The following is a 20,095-nucleotide window of genomic DNA, read 5'->3' as shown; positions in this document are numbered from 1 at the left end:
ATTGTGAACAGTGGATCCAGCACTGATCCTTGTGGAACACCTCTTCTGCCATTGTGAATAGCTACCCTTTACCCCTACACTCTGCTTTCGGTCTGGAAGCCAGCTAGCTATCCATTCTGCTACTTGTCCCGACTCCACATTCTCTGACCTTGTTCAGCAGTCTATTATGGGGGACCTTATCGAAGGCCTTTAGAAAATCTAGATAAATTACATCTACTGCATTACCATTATCTACTCTCTGTTACCTCTGCAAAAAATTCAATAAGGTTGGTCAAGCAAGACTTTCCCTTTTGAAATCCATGCCGACTATTCCTTATTATATTTTTGGTTTCTAGATGTTTATCTATTTTCTCCTTTACTAGGGATTCCATTATGTTTCCTACCACCGATGTTAAGCTGACTGGTCTATAGTTCCCTGGTCTTGTTCTATCTCCCTTCTTAAATATAGGTATTATTACATTAACTATCCACCAGTCCTCTGGCCCTACATCTTGTTTGAACAAATTATTAAATATGTGTGGTAATTGCCTTTGCTGTCTCTTCCCTAGATTCTTTTAAAATGAGTGGATGCAATCCATCCGGACCAGGGGTTTTATCCTCTGAGTTTGATATCCCCTCTTTTTATTTTAAATGCACTTACCTCATTACTAATCTCATCATCCAATGTCATGTCCACCTGCTGTTCTATCTCTTAATAGGGCAAAAGATCACGGAATTTAAATCACGTGACTTATGCGCATAACTATTTATGCTCGAGTTTCCACGATCTTCTACGATGGGTCAAAGGTCCATTTGCCCGAAGCAGTCCACGCCCACAAAACTGCCTATGCCTCCGGGTCAGCAAGGCGAGTTTCCACCGATTGTGCCCATTTGAGAGTGCTCATCATATTGTGCCCAAAATTTTGGCCACACAGGCACCTGTGTTCACATTAATCCACTGTTAATGACCTGCAGCTGCAGCTGCAGCGAGCAGCAGTCAATTGAAGCCTCATTCAGGTCTGCTTCTCACACTAATGCTACAATTACTTTAAATTCAGTTAAAATTAGTTCAAATTCAGTCAACTGATCTGCCCTGTTTACATAAGACCTGTGATCAACAGTCAATTAAGCACACTGATTGGCCTGTTTCTTCAGCCACAGCAATTACTTAAACAAATGTTCAGTTTAAATTAGTTTTAGTAATCTGTTCATCAATAATCGATAACACTGCTACATTGTGCTGATCCATGGGAGATTTTGCATTTGGGTTTATGCAAATGAGTTTAAGCAGAGACTTGGGCGTAACTTCACTTCGGAAAACCGGCACAATTTCCAGCGCATTTTCCCAATTGCGCCCCTAGCGGGAACGCCAGGCTGTTATATTTATGATCAGCTTACAACTGCCTCAGTAAAAAGGTTATTTATGCATACAAGTTACAAAATGAAATTAGCAAAGTTGCGCAGTCAATGGCTGAATTATGTTACGGTGCACTCCTTTATCGAACACCTGCCTGAATCTAAATAAGTGGCTTTGAATGGTTTTGCATTTATAACACTTGGTGGCATCAAATCTAAATGCACAGTATTCTTTCGTAAACTCTAAGATCTGTTACACAGCAAAACCAGACTTAAAGTCCTCCTGCAATGACCTAATGATCATTCCCAACAATTTATATTAGAACCAAAATAGGATCTCAATTTTTGTTTTGAATGATGAAGCTTCTGAATGAAGGTAAGGTGCTTCCTAATTGGAGGGTGGGGAAAGAAACGTTGATGGAATGTAAGTAACTGTGGGGCATGCCCACTTAAAGAGCAGCATCAACAGAGGCCTGGTAGCAGGTCACCGAGCTGTTCTCCTGGCCAAGGGATAGTATGTAGCATAGAGGATAAATACAACAAAAATGACACTGGAACTTGTATTAGAGAAACTATTTCCTCTAGTGGGGATGTTCAGAACAAGGGGGCGTAACCTTAAAACTCAGAGCTAGGCCGTTGAGGGGTGATGTCAGGAAGCACTTCTTCACACAAAAGGTAGTGGAAATCTGCAACTCTCCCCCAATAGCTGTTGAGGCTTGATCAATTAAAAATTTCAGGTTTTTGCCAGCTATTAAGGGAACCACAGCAGGTAAATGGAGTTAAGATGATCAGCCATGATCTAATTAAATGGCAGAACAGGCTTGAGGGGCTGAATGGCCTACTCCTATTCCTATGTTCCTATTAGGAAAGCAACCATCTATAAGCTTCATCAATAAAGCATGATGAAGATAATACAGTAAGAACTGAACTCAACAACATTGCCCAAGTATTTCCAACCAGATCGTTTACTAAACTATCAAAATTGCGTCAAATGCTGACTTTTATTGTAAATTATTCCTCCCCTATGTTAGAACATAACGTAAGAATTAGGGGAGCAGGAGTAAGTCATACGGTCCCTCGAGCCTGCTCCACCATTCAATAAGATTATGGCTAATCTTTGATCTCAACTCCACTTTCCTGCCCTATCCGCATATCCCTCAATTCCTCTGGAGTCCAAAAATCAATCTATCTCAGCCTTGAATATACTCGATGACTCAGCATGCACAGCCCTCTGGGGCAGAGAATTCCAAAGATTCACAACCCTCTGAGTGAAGAAATTCTTCCTCATCTCAGTCTTAAAAGGCCGGCCCCTTATCCTGAGACTATTCCCCCTAGTTCGAGACACTCCAGTCAGTGGAAACAATCTCTCAGCATCTACCCTGTCAATCCCCCTCAGAATCCTATGTTTCAACGAGATCAGTTCTCATTCCTCTAAACTCTAGAGTGTATAGGCCCAATTTACTCAATCTCTCCTCATAGGACAACCCTCTCATCCCAGGGATCAATCTAGTGAGCCTTTGTTGCACCGCCTCTAAGATAAGTATATTCTTCCTTAAATAAGTAGACCAAAACTGTGCATAGTACTCCAGGTGTGGTTTCACCAGAGTCCTGTATAATTACATTACATAGGATATACGGCACAGAAACAGGCCATTTGGCCCAACCAGTCCATGCCGGCGTTTATGCTCCACACGAGCCTCCTCCAGTCTTTCCTCCTCTAAATCTAACAACATAACTCTCTATTCCCTTCTCCCTCATATGTTTATCCAGCCTCCCCTTAAATATTATTCGCTTCAACCACTCCCTGTGGTAGCGAGTTCCACATTCTCACCACTCTTTGGGTAAAGAAGTTTATTCTGAAATCCCTATTGGTTGTCTTGGTGACTATCTTATATTGATGGCCTCTCGTTATGCTCTTCCCCACAAGTGGAAATATGCTTTCTGTATCCAATCTATCAAAACCTTTCATAATTTTAAAGACCTCTATTAAGTCACCCCTCAGCCTTCCTTATTCAAGAGAAAAGAGACCCAGCCTGTTCTTCATTTCCTGATATGAATACCCTCACATTTCTGGTATCATCCTTGTAAATCTTCTCTGCACCCTCTCCAGTGCCTATATATCCTTTTTTAATACAGCGACCAGAACTGCACACACTACTCCAGGTGTGGTCTAACCAAGGTTCGCTACAGGTTTAGCATAACTTCTCTACTTTCCAATTCTATCCCTCTAGAAATCAACCCTAGTGCTTGGTTTGCCTTTTTTATGACCTTGCTAATCTGTGTCACAACTTTTAGTGATTTGTGTATTTGTACTCCGAGATCCCTTTGTTCCTCGACCCCACCTAGACTCGCACCCTCCAAGTGATAAGTGACCTCCCTATTCTTGCTACCAAAATATAATACCTCACATTTATCTGTGTTGAACTTCATTTGCCAATTATTTGTCCATTCTGCAACTTTATTAATTGTTGCAGTCCTCCTCAGTATTGACTATTCCCCCCCCCCCAATTTGGTATCATCTGCAAATTTAGAAATTGTGTTTTTGATTCCAAAGTCTAAATCATTAATGTGAATTGTGAACAGCAGTGGTCCCAACACTAATCCTTGTGGAACACCACTACCCACCTTCTGCCACTGTGAATAGCTACCCTTTACGCCCACTCTCTGTCTTGAAGCCAGCTAGCAATCATTCTGCTTCTTGTCCCCTGACTCCGCATTCTCTGACATTCATTAGTCTATTGTGGGGTACCTTATTGAAGGCCTTTTGAAAATCTAGATAAATTACATCTACTGCATTACCATTGTCTACTTTCTCTGTTACCTCTTCAAAAAATTCAATGGTCAAGCAAGATTTTCCCTTTTGAAATCCATGCTGACTATTCATTATTATACTTTTTGTTTCTAGATGTTTTTCTATTCTCTCCTTTAGTAGGGATTCCATTATTTTTCCTACCACTGATGTTAAGCTGACTGGTCTATAATTCCCTGGACATGTGCTATCTCCCTTCTTAAATATAGATACAGTATTACATTAGCTATCCGCCAGTCAACTAGCACTACACCTTTTTCTAACAAATTATTAAATATGTGTAGTAATGCCTCTGCTATCTCTTCCCCAGATTCTTTTAAAATTTAGCAAAACTTCCTTACTCTTGTACTCCAGCCCTCTAGCAATAAAGGCCAACATGCCATTTGCCTTCCTAATTGCTTGCTGTACCTGCATGATAAATTTCTGTTTCTTGTACTAGGACACCTAGTATACAGTAACTACAATACAGTTCCTTGAGTGCAAACCACCCTCCAGTATCTTAGCCAATTGGCCATTCTTGATATATCATGCTAAGTCAGAACTAAAGTCCCTCATACCAGGGGAATGAGGGACTTCAGTTATGTAGAGATATTGGAATAGCTGGGATTGTTCTCCTTGGAACAGAGAAGGTTAAGCGGAGACCTAATAGAGGTGTTCAAAATTAGGAGGGGTTTTGGCAGAGCAAGTAGGGAGAACCTGTTTCCTCTGTCAAGTGGGTCAGTAACCCACAGAGGGTTGATATGATCTGGAACACACTACCTGAAAGAGTGGCGGAATCAGATTCCATAGGAACTTTCAAAAGGCAATTGGACATGTATTTGAAGAGAACTAATTTGCAGGATTATGGGGGAAAAGCTGGGGTTTGGGACTAAATTGACCAGCTCTTTCAAAGAGCCAGCACAAGCCAAATGGCGCCCTTCTATTCTGTAAGGTTCTATGATTCTTCTATGATTCTAATTGAGAGGAGCGAGGAATTTCAGCTAAGCATGATCATGTCTTCATCCTACATTGACATACATAAACTTTCTTGCAGCTGTCACTGAATAGCGACTAGGAACAGGAATTCGGACTGATTTCGCCCCTTTCCAATCCAGTGACACAAAGACCTAAATTATCAGCTGACCCAGCTGAAATCATCTACTATTGGCTGCAAATTAAACTTGGCACCTTCCTGGTCTGTATAGTTTGGTACCACACCAGGCATCAGGCGAGCAGTTTCAATTTATTTGTATACATCATCATCATGTAGAATGAAAACATAACACGGCACAGATCACGGAGCTTTTAATACAACTTTTTTTTCTCCAAAATCACAGATACTCTGAAAAACCATTTAGTTACAGAGACATTAACAAATGCATTCTATACAGAGAGGCTCTTCTCGGGGGTAGACAGAGAAAGCCCTAATCACCTTACAACAACTACTCCACAGTACCTTTCAGCGCTCGTCAACATAGGACGGTGTTCAGCTAACTGAAGCGGCAACTCCCGTAAGGCTAAAATTATACAGACATCTGAAACTATTTAAAATGACACCACTCCCACGCAAAATCTTCCATTTTCACTCAGCGAGGTTTTGCTTTTCCTTCTCCTCTCAAGATTTCTTTTAAAAACATTTTACGCACAAACATTCACAATTAGATGCATCGGCATGCTCTAAGTGCTAAGTTTCTTTCAAGTTATAAAAACACAATGTCATGATTTATCCAATCGCCCATGAAAATGCTAAGCAATTTCTTTTCAGGGCTTCAAGTGAGTAGCCCACTACAAACATCACCGAGGTACTGAAGTGGCCCTATGACCACTGTACAACCACCATGAAAGGATTTGGAGGGAGATTTTACAGGAAGCATTTTACACACACACAAAAAAATATCTGGGAGCCATTTGGGACATATCCCTAAACCAGATGTGAAATCTTGTGTGATCAACATTAGTGTTGACCAATGCTACACCCACCACTTCCCAAGTCACTGTTCTCCTGGGCTCACTAAACATGCTGGAGCCAAAAAGGTTTGTCCCAACAGATTGGCTGCTGCAGCATGTTGTTGATACAGTGCACCACCAGCAGGCAGCAACTGTGTTCAATAGCAAAATCAAGCAATTAGCATTCAGATGCAATAGATGTCAGATACAAAAGATTCTTAAAATAGCTTCCCACCCCTTCGTTTCCCACCCCCCCCCCCACTCCTTTTCTCTTCTCTCCTGAAGGCAGTTACTCATATGCTGCAGAACGGTTCCATGGACAGTGGGAGCCCTGTTATCTCACCCAAGTTGTCCTTCATGTGTAAGCCTAGAAAGTAAGTGTCAGCAGGTTATTTGACAAAGGGGGCATCACACCAAAGTCCTATCCTGTCCTCCTGACGTCGGCACACATGCATTTTTGTTCAATGGACAGCTGTATTTCCTTCTCCCTAACCCGAAGGCCCCGGCGCCTTCTGCAACATCCCAACTCACGCTTGGGGATGTTTTCCTACGTTAAAGGTGCTGTATAAGTGAAAGTTGTTGTTGTAGTATTGCTCCAGCTGAAATCAGATACCTCAGCACAGGTCAGGAATTGATTCTACAATATCCCTGATCTGTGGGGCCGAGCATCAGACTGGACAGTGCTTTTTTCAAAACAAAGACTCTTTAGCCATGGTTTTAACTCCCAGCAGTGGGCGGTAAACCATCTGGCCCCCGACAATGAGAGGTTTGAATGCTGGCTGTAAATCTCCCGGCCGGCGGGCAAGAGCGTGATTTCGAGGTTGCCGCCAGGGACCCAAAAGAACAGCCCCTCCCTGGCAGTCAGATGGGGTGTCAGGAGGGCATCGCGGTCACCGAAGCAGGGAGGCCCAAGATTTCCTTGCAGATCCCAGGAGGAACACATCTGCTTCTCCTGGGCAACAAGGAAACCAAAATTTTATAAAATAACTTCGTTTTCTGGGACTCATCTGGCCCGGGGTCCATTTGCTGCAGGTTAGCCTGGCAGGGAAGCGATGCCAGCTTCGCCACTGAAGCCTCGGGTAGAAATTATAATCGGGATGACGTAGTCGGAGCCAAATCTGCATATTTAAAGCAGGACCTCACAGTCTTCCGCTGGGTTTCCTGCACACCTGTTAAAAACAGCAGGTTAGGATTACATTCTGCAGGAAGATAGTGGGATCGGAGGGGTAAGTCGCAGCCCCAATTTTAACTGCCCACTGCCCAGTTTCCCCTTGTGGGCAGGCTTTAAATCAGGCCACTTTCTTTTGTAAAAAAAAAAGAAACATAACTACGCTTCTCACTAAAACAGATTGGGATCGACTTTCAGATTCTTAATGCTGGCTTCATTAACTAAGGATGCGGCATAGGTCTGGCTTTGTTGCGTCTATTTATAATTTACAGGTCGTCTTATTTTTATAGAGTTTTCAAATTGCCTTAAGATCCTACCCCTTTAACAACAGTGTAATTGGTCCAGTTTAGTTGTCACTTTTTTCAAAGGGTTATATCAGTGTTGCAGGAAGGGCGATATTCATCTCACACAGTGCAGGGGCATCCCCAACTGACTGAATGTGATGCCACGATTTATAATTTCACGTCGAAGAGAAAGTTACCGTCATTATGGGGATACCCCTTATGCAATTTCACAACAACTGGTGTGTTCTCTGAAGTTGTGTTCTTAAGATATCATGGTTTTTCCTTTGTTTCATGTACAATGCGAAGTTGTTTTAATATAATAAGTACCATACACAAGAAGTTGCCAAAAACAAAGTTAATTTCACAGGTGATGGATGATGCATAATCAGAAGTGATGTCATTTTTTTCCATGAGTTGAAAGATCAGATAAAGTGCTTTCCTGTGCAGCAAAATCTAAAAATACTGAACTAAATGCAGTTATTCTATTTTTACAATTTATGGGTTTCAACCTGGAATGTATTCTGTGAAAAAAAATTAAAGTAAGCTTACCTTTTTAAGTAGTGGCCATTTGGCCTGTCAGTTTTTCTTTATCTTACATAAAGGAGAAAGGTATGAAAGTAGTTATCAGGCAAGAACTGCTATGGCTACAGCCAATACTTGCTGATGTTGAGTACACAGCTAGTTTGGTTTATGTTGTTCCCCTCCAAATGCCAATGACTCACAGGAAAGTAGGTCCTAGCTGGATGTTATCTCAGATGCAAGGAAAAAAATTCCCTACTCCATGTACTTGAGGCATCACATGGAGTTACTAACCACATATATTGTATTTAAAAAAAAAGGAAAACATCACAAAGGAAAAAATCAGCCGGAAAAATTGACCCCCCCCCCCCCGCCGCATTTTCATTAAGTAAAAATCTTCTATTTTAGATAGGAATTACTTTCAGGTATTCAGTTAGTGAGAAGTAAAAACCTAACTTACCCCAAGAATAAATGTTTATTAAGAAGGAGGCTCCCCCACATTGGTTCAACATGTTTATCCAGTGACTAGCTGAACCTTACAGAGCAGGATAATCTCAGAGTCAATCCCCAGTCTGTACTGAGTCAGAGGATCTCGGCTAGAATGGTGGAAAGGATGCTGCAACTCGCCTCAGCTGTCCCCAGTTAGGGAAGGGAAAATAAACAACCTGTCTGCGTTCTTGATCCTGATCGCTGTCACGCGAGGACATGACTGGGTTTGGCTGTGATCCACATTGTCAGAAAGCCTGCTGACATTCATTGCCAAGGCTCACGCACTAAGGTATGCTCACTAGAGCGAGTTGACAGACCTGGCACCTGTGAATTGTAAGAAGTCAACTGCCAAAGAAAAAATACAGGTCACAACAAGGCAATGGGAAGTTTCAGGTTTATTCCATTCATTATCCTAAGTTCACCTAATTCTGTGAAGTTTTATTCCCCCCCCACGAGTACCATTGTTCAATTAATTACATCGTACATGTAACTGGATTTATTTGTATCAACTATTATCTTGTACTTTCATGCATGTTTTTCAAAAAAATAAAGGCACCGTCACACTTTATGCTCCTCCTGCCCAGCACAAGGACATCAGCAACATTACTGCAAATGCATACAGAAGCATTTTCTGCACCAACAGTAGAGGTTTACATTATACTCTCAAATTTCAATGACACTATAGTGTAATCTGTGCATTATAACCAGAGCATAGGAAACAGACTTGAGTTTGGAAACAATCTCTTCCTATATTTGTACTCTGGTGTGGGAGGGGAAAAACACCCCAAGTTTTGGTGAAATGCACATCACAAACTATGTATCAATTTAAAAATGAATAACATTGCAGCTCAGTATCCAACAATTATACTTTTTCAGTCTCTATGTAGGAGCAAAAGGCTTTATACTCATTTATTAAAGTTTCTTGCCCATGTTATTAATTCTGAAGATAATTCAACTTAACCAATCAAGAACTCAGATGTGAACTCAACCGGTTGGTTTCAAGAGGTACAGCTGTTTAGAGTTGGGGAGAGACACTGGTGTAACATTGAAATGGGGAGGAAGGTGAAGGGGTTGGGGGGGGGAGAGAATGACAATCTATATCAAAAGGATTGTAGGGGGATGTGGAAACGCCACCTCCTTCTAATCTCTCTTCAGCCCCTTCTACCATCTCTCCCACCCAACTCCATCCCAATGATTTCATCTAGACCAGCTTCTGCTCTTAGCCCTTTAGGTTCTGGCTCTGATTCCTGGAAGGAAGAACAGTGTACACAAACCAGCTCATTTCTAATGATCGTCTGCGCTTTACCAGTAACCTTAGGATATAAAGGCTACCTTGCATGTAGATATACAGGTAGACAGGGGAGGTAGAAAAATAACTGGGAAACTCACTTCACATTTGCAAAGTTACACTTCTGGGACAAACACAAGCACACCGCTATAATGCATACCTATCAGTCGAGAATTCATGAACGAGGAAGAGGAAAGATTCTCATGTGATCCAAGATCTCTGTTAGTCACTTGTTCATAGTGCACGCCATCACCGTAGTTCTACAAGACATTAAAATAAATACGAGTATGATTCAACATCTTAGCAATTGCCGACCAAATGTACAGGATGGGTAAACATTATTTAAAAATCAAAAGATTTAAATGTAAAAGTGGCTGTTGGCACCCACACACTTTACAACATTTGTAAATGCAGATGTGTGCAAGGACATACAGCCAGTCTCCACAAGATCACAACCAGAAAAGTGCTGCAACAGTGGATGGATTCAAGTCAGGCACTTAAGAGGTTCTGGACCCAAAAATCTTACATCAATACAATGCTGCACTTAATGTTACAGTGCTCCCAAGTGCCAATACACCTGAAGAGAAGAGTTTATTGGTGCCCCTCAAGTGGAGGCAGTAACAGAAGTAACAAAGAAAATAGCTACCAGATCAGTAATGGCACTTTCTGCTTGTTGATCTGTACAGGCCATCTGGAGCACACCAATAGTTTGTATCCAGATGTAAAAGTTGTGATTTGCAATTTTCAAACACAGATTACTTTACTTGATCAGCAATCTTTCTGTCAATTTTTCTCCCCATTCCTCCTCTCCTTAAAATAAAAAAGCCATTGGGGTAAAAATTCGGTATCGACCATTTTGGGTTGCTAAAGTTAGCGCCCAGCGAAAAATAGCGTCGGTGATGGCTGAATTCAGTTTTAGCGCCCCAAGAGGAAGGTGGAGCACTAATTCAAGCACTCCACTTCCGTCTTCGAGCGCTAACCCCCGAATATCACTGCGTTCTGCAGCGCTACGCACTGGGCAGTTAGCGCTGCCGCATGGAAGGGCTCTTCCCCTCATTAAAGAGGAAGGCCCAAGCCCACAACTCTGCGGGGCCCTACCTGGACCACCAGCCCGGCACACAAGAGGAGTGCTGGGCTGCCAGATCGTGGCACGGACCCCACGTTCAAAGACGCAACGGGCCGCGATTGGTAAGTTAGCCGATTTCTTTTTTCCCTGCCCGCCACCTCCCCTTTACTTATTGCCCCGTGAGCCTCCTGCCGCTCTGTTCCCACCCCTTGACTCGGTCGCTGTCATAGCCCAATTCTGCAGGCGGGGCGAAAACAGGGCACTGCACACGGTGATGACCGCCAGCAGAGCGAGGTGCTACCGGTTGCCGCTAAACTCCTGTTGAATTTAGCGGGAGTCGTTAGGAGCGCCGCACCTGGTGAAAAGTCGTTTGCGCCCCATTAGCGCTCCCCGGGGGCGCTAACAAGAGGCGCAAATGCATTGACTCTTTGCTGAGATATGATTCCATAAGTGCTCGCAGTCCTCCGGTGCTTTCACTATGTCTTCATTATTCACGAACCAGGCGCCATAGACAAGCACAATCATAGGATTATGTAGGATATACAGCACAGAAACAGGCCATTTGGCCCAGCCAGTCCATGCGGGTGTTTATGCTCCACTCGAGCCTCCTCCCGTCTTTCCTCATCTAAATCTAACAGCATAACCTTCTATTCCTTCTCTCTCATATGCTTATCTAGCCTCCCCTTAAATGCATCTATACTATTTGCCTCAACTACTCCCTGTGGTAGTGAGTTTCACATTCTCACCACCCTCTGGGTAAAGAAGTTTCTTCTGAATTCCCTATTTGATTTGTTGGTGACTATCTTATATTGATGGCCTCTAGATATGCTCTTCCCCACAAGTGGAAACACTCTCTATCTATCAAAACCTTTCATAATTTTAAAGACCTCTATTAGGTCACCCCTCAGCCTCCTTTTTTCAAGCGAAAAGAGACCCAGCCTGTTCATCCTTTCCTGATAGGTATACCCTCGCATTTCTGGTACCATCCTTGTAAATCTTCTCTGCATCCTCTCCAGTGCCTCTATATCCTTTCTATAATATGGCGACCAGAATTGCACACCGTACTGCAAGTGTGGTCTAACCAAGGTTCGATACAAGTTTAGCATAATTTCACTTTTCACTTCTATCCCTCTAGAAATAAACCCGAGTGCTTGGTTTGCTATTTTTATGACCTTGTTAACCTGTGTCGCTACTTTTAGTGATTTGTGTATTTATACTCAGATTCCTTTGCTCCTCTACCCCACCCAGACTCACACCCTCCAAGTAATAAGTGACCTCACTATTCTTCCTACCAAAATGGAATACCTCACATTTATCTGTGTTGAAATTTATTTACATAAGAACATAAGAAGTAGGAGCAGGAGTAGGCCATACGGCCCCTCGGGCCTGCTCCGCCATTCAATAGGATCATGGCTGATCCGAACCTAGACTCACGTCCACTTCCCTGCCCGTTCCCCGTAACCCCTAATTCCCTTATTAGCTAGGAAACTGTCTAACTGACTACCTCCCACAGTCCAAAGATGTGCGGGTTAGGTTGATTGGCCATGATAAAAATTGGCCCTTAGTGTTAGGGGGGATTAAATACGTGGGGTTACGGGGATAGGGCTTGGGTGGGATGGCTGTCGGTGTAGGGACCGGGTGCTAGGGTTTGGATGATCAGCCATGATCTCGTTGAATGGCGGAGCAGGCTCGAAGGGCCTACTCCTGCTCCTATCTTCTAGGTTTCTATGTTTTAAATTTATTTAATGTCGCAGCTTCCACAGCTCTCTGAGGTAGCAAATTCCATAGATTTACTACCCTCTGAGTGAAGAAGTTTCTCCTCATCTCAGTTTTGAAATGGCAGCCCCTTATTCTAAGATTATGCCCCCTAGTTCTAGTCTCACCCATCAGTGGAAACATCCTCCCCGCATCCACCCGATCAAGCCCCCTCACAATCTTATATGTTTCGATAAGATCGCCTCTCATTCTTCTGAATTCCAATGAGTAGAGGCCCAACCTACTCAACCTTTCCTCATAAGTCAACCCCCTCATCTCCGGAATCAACCGAGTGAACCTTCTCTGAACTGCCTCGAGAGCAAGTATATCTTTTCTTAAATATGGAAACCAAAACTGTACGCAGTAAATTATATGCCCATTCTGCATGTTTATTAATGTCCTCCTGTAATTTGTTGCAATCCTCCTCAGTATTGACTATCTGCCCCAATTTGGTGTCATCCGCAAATTTAGAAATTGTGTTTTTGATTCCAAAGTCTAAATCGTTAATATAAATCCTGTCTTTAACCAATGCATGTCCCACAGGGGTCATCAGGTAGCAATCAGGAAAGAGAACACCGGCTAATTCTCCTTTCCTTAGTTCAGGGATTCCAAGGCAAATTGTCATGCCTGTAAGGTGTGGGAGTTTCGAGCACCGAGTGTTGACTCAAGCAAACACATCTGTGGGAAGTGTCACCAACTCACATTGCTGAAACTCAAAATCTTATAACTTGAGAAGGAGATGGAGACAAGTCGACACATCAGGGAGGGAGAACAGTTATTGGCCCAAGATTCTGAGAGGGTAAACACACCAAGGAGTCAGCAGTCAGTGGAGGAACAAAGATGGGTGACTATCCAAGAGGTGGAGAAAGGCAGGAAAGAAAGTTTAGAACAGGAGCAACTTATGCACTCAACTGGTTTGAAGCTCAAGCTTCATGTGGGGAAAATGAGGACACTGGGCAGGGCCGTTAAATAAATATCAATGGCACCAACAAACAAGAGATGACTCAAGAGGGGGGGGGGGGGGGAAGAAGGGGATTAGCAACACAGCTGGAAATGTAATAAGTGATAAGGGATTCAATAGTTAGGGGGGCTCACATGATCTTTTACAGTCCAGACTGACAGTTCCAGATGCTTTGTTGCCTCCTAGATGCTAGAGAACATACAGGAGTAGGACATTCAGCCTCTCGAGCCTATTCTGCTATTCAATTTAGATCATGGCTGATCTGTACGAAAAAATCAATTTACCCGCCTTTGTTCCATTTCCCTTGATACCTTTACCCAATATAAATCTATCTATCGCATCTTTAAAATTTTAATTGACCTGGTCTTAACAGCTTTTTTGGGGGGAGGAGGGGGGTGAAGAGAGTTCCAGATTTCAACTACCCTTCGTGTGAAGAAGTGCTTCCCGACATAACCCCTTAACGACCTAGCTCTAATTTTTAGGTTATGCCCTTTTGTTCTGGTTGCCCCAGCAAAGGAAATAGCTTCTCTGTATCTACTCTATCAAATCCTTTAATCATCTTAAACATCCCAATTAGATTACCCCTTAGTCTTCTATACTCAAGGGAATACAATCCTGGTCTATGCAAAAATAAAATAATGCGGATGCTGGAAATCTGAAATAAAAACAGAAAATGCTGGAAATACTCAGGTCAGGTAGCATCTGTAGCGAGAGAAACAGAGTCAACGTTTCAGGTCGATGACCTTTCATCAGAACTAGTCTATGCAATCTGTCCTCATAATTTAACCCCTTTAGCCTTGGTATCATTCTGGTGAATCTGCACTGCACCCCCGCCAAAGCCAATATATCCTTCCTAAGGTGCCCAGAACTCGAGTGAAGTACTCCAGATGGGATCTAACCAAAGTTTTATACAACTGTAGCGTAACTTCCTTCCTTTACATTCCAACTCTCTTGAGACAAAGGCCAACATTAGCCTTTTGATTATTTTTGAACCTGTGAACTAGCTTTATGGGATTTGTGTACAGACACCCAAATCCCTTTGCTCCTCCACAGTTTCTAGTCTCTTGCCCTTAAGAAAATATTCTGATTTGTCTTTCTTGGATCCAAAGTGGATTACCTCACACTTCCCCACATTGAACTCCATCTATGACAGTTTTATCCACTGACCTAATCGGTCTATGTCCCTTTGTAACTTTCTGCTCCCCTCTACAGAATTTACTGTTCCTCCTAACTTAGTGTCATCCACAAACTTGGATATACAACTACCTATTCCTTCAACCAAGTAATTGATATAAAAGCAAAATACTGCGGATGCTGGAAATCTTACATTTTTCCAGTTCTGACGAAGGGTCATCGACCTGAAACGTTAACTCTGTTTCTCTCTCCACAGATGCTGCCTGACCTGTTGAGTATTTCCAGCATTTTCTGTTGTTATTTAAGTAATTGATATATACGGTGAAAGTCTAAGGCCCCTTAGTACAGGTCCTTGGGGAACACCAATTGTCACTTTCTACCAATCAGATAACATTACCTTTATCCTTACTCTCTCTCTCGCTCTCCTGCCTTCTAACCAATTATCAACCCATGTCCTAAAGTTACCTCCAATTCCACGCGCTCCCATTTTCGCTAAGTATATGTCACATAGAGTGGAAAAGATTTTGCATGGGGAGGAAGAGCAACCAGTTTTTGTTGTCCATGTGGGAGCCAATGATATAAAGAAAGGTCTGAAGTCCTGCAAAATGAATTTAGGAGATTAAGAAACAAGTTTAGGAGCAGGAGTTCACAGACTTAATCTCAGGGTTACTTCCCTAGTTGTGCTGAATAGGTTAGGACAAGAAGATTAGGGAAATCAACGTGTGGCTAAAGGTGTGGTGTCAGGAAAAAGGTTTCTTTTGTTGGGCATTGACACCAGTTTTGTGACAGACGGCAGCTATTCTGCAATGATGGGCTACAACTGAACAGGGACGGTGATAAAGTACTGGCAAACAGTTGAAGAGGAAAGTGACAAGGTATTTAAATCTGGAAGGGGATGGGGCTGTGAAAATAAAACCAACCAGGATCAGTTAATAATGAAAAGCGAAATAGATAAGGATAATATCCATGCAGAAAACAATTAACGTAGAGGGATATGGAATAGAGGGATAAAATAAAATGGACTAGTTATAAAAACGGGGGATAAAATAAAATGGACTACTTATAAATGGGGAAAAGATCAAAGTAAAGATAGGGGTAACAGACAAAAAAAATGAGACTAGAGTTTTTTTTTAAAAAGCGAAAGGAGGTTAAAATTCATGCACTGCAATGTGCACAGCATGTGATATAAACTGGGGAAACTGGGAGCAATTATTTTATAGGGAGTTCCAGACTTAATGGCAATAAATGAAACCTGGCTGTAAACTTGACAAGAATGGAAAATAAAAATATTGGGATCTAATATATTTAGGAGGGACAGAAAAGATAAGAAAGGACAAGTACTGGGAACATTGGTAAAAGAACACTGTTGGAGAGAGTTGATGCAGACAAGGAAGGGGTACAGACAGAGTCAATCTGGTTGGAACGCAAAGATAAAAAAGGGAGTGTTGCATTACTAAAGGTGTATTGCAGACCTGCATAATGTGGAAAGGAAATGGAAGAGGAAATCTGCAGTTGGATTAAATGGAGTATTTAGATAGGTTAGTTAGGTTAAAGGAAGACAAATACCAGGTCAAGACAGGCTACATCCTAGGATCCAGATAGCAGAAGCTGCAGAGACCCGAGAAATTATATTGCAGGACTCCATTGAGTGCATGTGTGCCGAAGGACTGTAGAATGGAAAATGTAGTACTCATTTTTTAAAAGGGAGACAGAGCTAACTCAAATACTTCCAGGCCAGTTAGCTTAACACCTGTCATAGGGAAAATTTTAAGTCTTTAACCAAGGATGAAATTACCATTTATCAAGATAAAAAGGAGAAAATAGTTACAAGTAGCCAACACAAATTTCAAAAGGGATGACCGTGCTCGACAAAATTCATAGAATTTTTGAGGAGGTAACAAACATGGTAGCTGGAAGAAATGCGGTTAATGTGGTGACCATGGACTTTAGAAAAGCCTGTGACAAAGTACTACATGGGAGCTTACTAAAGAGGATTAAGGTATAGAATTAGGTAAGAGGATAGCAAACAGGATTAAAAATCGGTTAGAAGGCAGAAAGGTAGGAGTTAAGGGCATTTTTTCCCCTCCAGAGTAGTTGAAAGTGGATAGTGGTGCCCTACAAGGTTCAATGCTGTGGTCACTTCTGTTCATTGAATATCAATAGTTTGAATATAGGCCAAGAGGAAGTGGTGTCAAAATTTGCAGATTAGACCAAAATAGAAGGTATGGTTAATTCTTTAGAAGACCAAAAGGAAGCTGCAGCAGGACATTGCTATGATGGGAGAATGGGCTAAAAAGTGCAAGATGGAATTCATCGTCATTAAGTATGACGTGATAACATTTTGCTTAAAAAAATTAACAGCAATTATTATAGACTGAATCGAAGTAGGCTCGATGCTGTGGAAGAGTATTAGTATTGAGGGTAAAAGCAGCACCTCAGCTTGTAACGCTGTGAAAAAAAGGTAAAGGAACTCTTAAATTTTATACCTCTTGTGATAAAACCAAAAGTAGCAATGCACCTATTAAAGACCTCCGTTAGATTACTGTGTGCAGTATTGGGTTCCACATTATAGGGAAGAATACAGTCATTAGAGAGGGTTCAATGCAGATTCACAAGGATGCTGTCCAGCATGAGGAAATACAAATGCAAAGAAGGATAGCAACAGGAGTACACAAATTTAATGAAGACAAAAAGAACTAAAGGAGGTTAGAATTTTATTCTGCACAGGTGGCAGTTAGAATACGGAATTTCCTGTCACAAACTATGATTGAAACAAAATCTATAAACTGTTTTAAAAGTGAATTACATTAGACGTTTGAAAAAGTGGAATATTAAAGGGCAGTTTGTAAGAGAGCGAGATTAGACGAGGTGGCCATGAATTTGCGGTCGGTATGATGGGGAACTGTCAGTGTACACCATCATACCGCCTTTGAAACAGACAGCAACCTTGGGATTTGGGAAATCTCAAAGTTGCGATCCGTCAATGACAACTCCGAAATTGGCTGCGCTGTGCACCCCCCACCCCACATCCCCAAACACCCCCCATCCCCACCCCCACTAGAGCCGGCAATCAGTGAAATCTCATAAATCATTGAAACTTACAAAAACTTTGGCACTTCCGGAATAATTACGCCATTAAATTCTCCACTAAAAGTTAGACCCAAAGGGATTAGGTGTAACTGGGTTTTAACAGCGTTTTGATTGCTAAACAAAGGTTAAGGGCCTCAAAAACTGTAATTGCAAACTACTGCCCCATCTCCAATCTCCTTTTCTCCTCCAAAGTCCTTGAACATGTTGTCTCCTCTCAAATCCATGCCCATCTTTGCCACAGCTCCATGTTTGAATCTCTCCAAACAGTTTGGCACCCCATCCACCACCTTAATCATTCACTCCCTCCACCACCGGCACACCGTGGCTGCAGTGTGTACCATCTACAAGATGCACTGCAGCAACTCGCCAAGGCTTCTTCGACAGCACCTCCCAAACCCGCGACCTCTTCCACCTAGAAGGACAAGGACAGCAGGCGCATGGGAACACCACCACCTCCAAGTTCCCCTTCAAGTCACACGCCATCCTGACTTACTATATCGCCGATCCTGCATCGAAATCCTGGGTCAAAATCCTGGAACACCCTACCTAACAGCAGTGTGGGAGTACCTACACCACATGGGCTGCAGAGTTCAAGAAGGCAGCTCACCACTGAAATGGCCCTAATCAAAGTCACAAATTATATCCTGTGACATGACCATGATACATTATCCCTCCACATCCTCCTTGACATGTCTGCAGCCTTTGACACTGTTGACCACACCATCCTCTTCCATGCCTCTCCTCCGTTGTCCAGCTCAGTGGGACTGCCATCACGGTCCACTCTAACCTATCCGATTGTAGCCACAGCTTCTCCGGTAATGGCTTCATTTTTCACCTTCGCACTTTTACCTCTGGAGTCCCCCAAGGATCTATTCTTGGACCCTTCCTCGACGACATCATCCAAACACATGTCTTCAGGTTCCACATTTACAGTGATGACCTCCGGCTCTTCCTTTCCACCATCCCAATTGACCTCCCCACTGCCTTGGTATTGTGAGCCTGCTTGTCTGGCATCCACTCCTGAATGAGCTGCAATTTCTTTCAATTACTAATTGGGAAGACTGAAATCATCATCTTCAGTTCCCGCCACAAACTTTGTACGCTCACCACCAATTTCATCTCCCTCCCCGGCCACTGACTCAGTTTGAAACCAAATGCTTCCTTGTCATCCTCAGCCTCAGCATCTGATTTGACCCAGAGCTGATCCTCCGATCCCATAACCTCTCCATCACAAAGACCGCCTACTTCCAATTCCATAATATTGCCCTTGCCTCAGCACGTCTACTGCGGAAACCGTCATCCATGCCTCTGTCACCTCCAGACTCGACAATTCCAATGCTCTCCTGACCAGTCTTCCATCCTCCACCCTCCATAAACTTAAGCTCATCCAAAACTCTTTCTGCCCGTATCATAATCCGTACAAAGTCCCGCTTGCCCATCACCCATGTTCGCTAACCTACACTGGCTCACCATCTCCCAATGCCATAAATTTAAAATTTTCATCCTGATGTTCAAATCCCTCACCTCTCCCTTTCTCTGTAACCTCCACCAGACCTATAACCCACCAAGAGCTCTATGGCCGGGATTTAACTAACCTTGGTGGGCCGGGATTTAACAAACCTCGGCGGGCGACTTCAGTGGCAGGTCCCAACCTCGCTGCTGTCTCCAACCCGGCCTCTGAAATGAATTTCCCGATTGGGCTTGTTAAGCCCGCCCAGCACTTTTCCCGGCCAATTAGAGGAAGCCGGTCTGGTGATGTCATTTGATGACGCGTCATCAGCCAGTTTCCTTAAAGGGACCATGCCCAAATTGATTTTGATATTTGTGCTGTCAGTGTTCTACAGCATTGAGGTGCTGCAAACACTGACAAGCACTGCACAGAGGTGCACGACTACACCTAGCCTCTTCCATGACTCGCTCCATATGCTTATGGAGGGAGTCAGAGCACACGGAGGTCCTCTTCCCTTCCCATGGGCGGAAGAGACCTCCCCAAGAGATCAACACAGCCTGGTTGCACATTGCACAAGTGGGCACAAGCAGGGACGTGGTCAGGAGGACCTGGATGCAGTGCCACAAACATTTCAATTATCTCATAGATCACGAAACGTTAATACAAAGCCACACTTAACCTCATCTCATCACATCCCCATCACTCTGCCTTCCCTACCCTACTCCTGCACATCCTTACACCAATTTATCTTGCACCTCCACCCATCCCTCTCTAACTACATTATCACATCCCCATCTCACTAGCCACCCATTACACTCACC

The 20,095-nt window shown here is 43.0% G+C and overlaps 1 protein-coding gene and 1 long non-coding RNA gene across 11 annotated transcripts in view; both read right to left on the bottom strand.

The window, feature by feature from the left end:
- Positions 1-20,095, bottom strand: part of tcf4 (transcription factor 4) — a 679,628-nt gene that overhangs the window by 464,551 nt on the left and 194,982 nt on the right. For all 10 annotated transcript variants that reach the window (XM_085974559.1, XM_085974581.1, XM_085974567.1 and 7 more), the window contains one exon: positions 9,979-10,078. In XM_085974559.1, coding sequence (XP_085830685.1) covers positions 9,979-10,078 — 100 coding nt within the window. The remainder of the gene's footprint in view (positions 1-9,978; positions 10,079-20,095) is intronic.
- Positions 5,348-9,970, bottom strand: LOC147123560 (uncharacterized). The gene is made up of 3 exons (XR_015074805.1): positions 8,502-9,970; positions 8,072-8,113; positions 5,348-6,437 (listed from the first exon to the last, which is right to left on the bottom strand). It is a non-coding gene; the product is annotated as an uncharacterized LOC147123560 (long non-coding RNA).

The sequence above is a fragment of the Somniosus microcephalus genome, chromosome 2 (genome assembly GCF_052327205.1).
Source record: "Somniosus microcephalus isolate GS21.2 chromosome 2, FLI_Smic_1.0, whole genome shotgun sequence".
NCBI classification, from domain to species: domain Eukaryota; kingdom Metazoa; phylum Chordata; class Chondrichthyes; order Squaliformes; family Somniosidae; genus Somniosus; species Somniosus microcephalus.
Note: the sequence above shows the minus strand (reverse complement) of the source record. Positions and strands in the feature narration are given on the sequence as shown.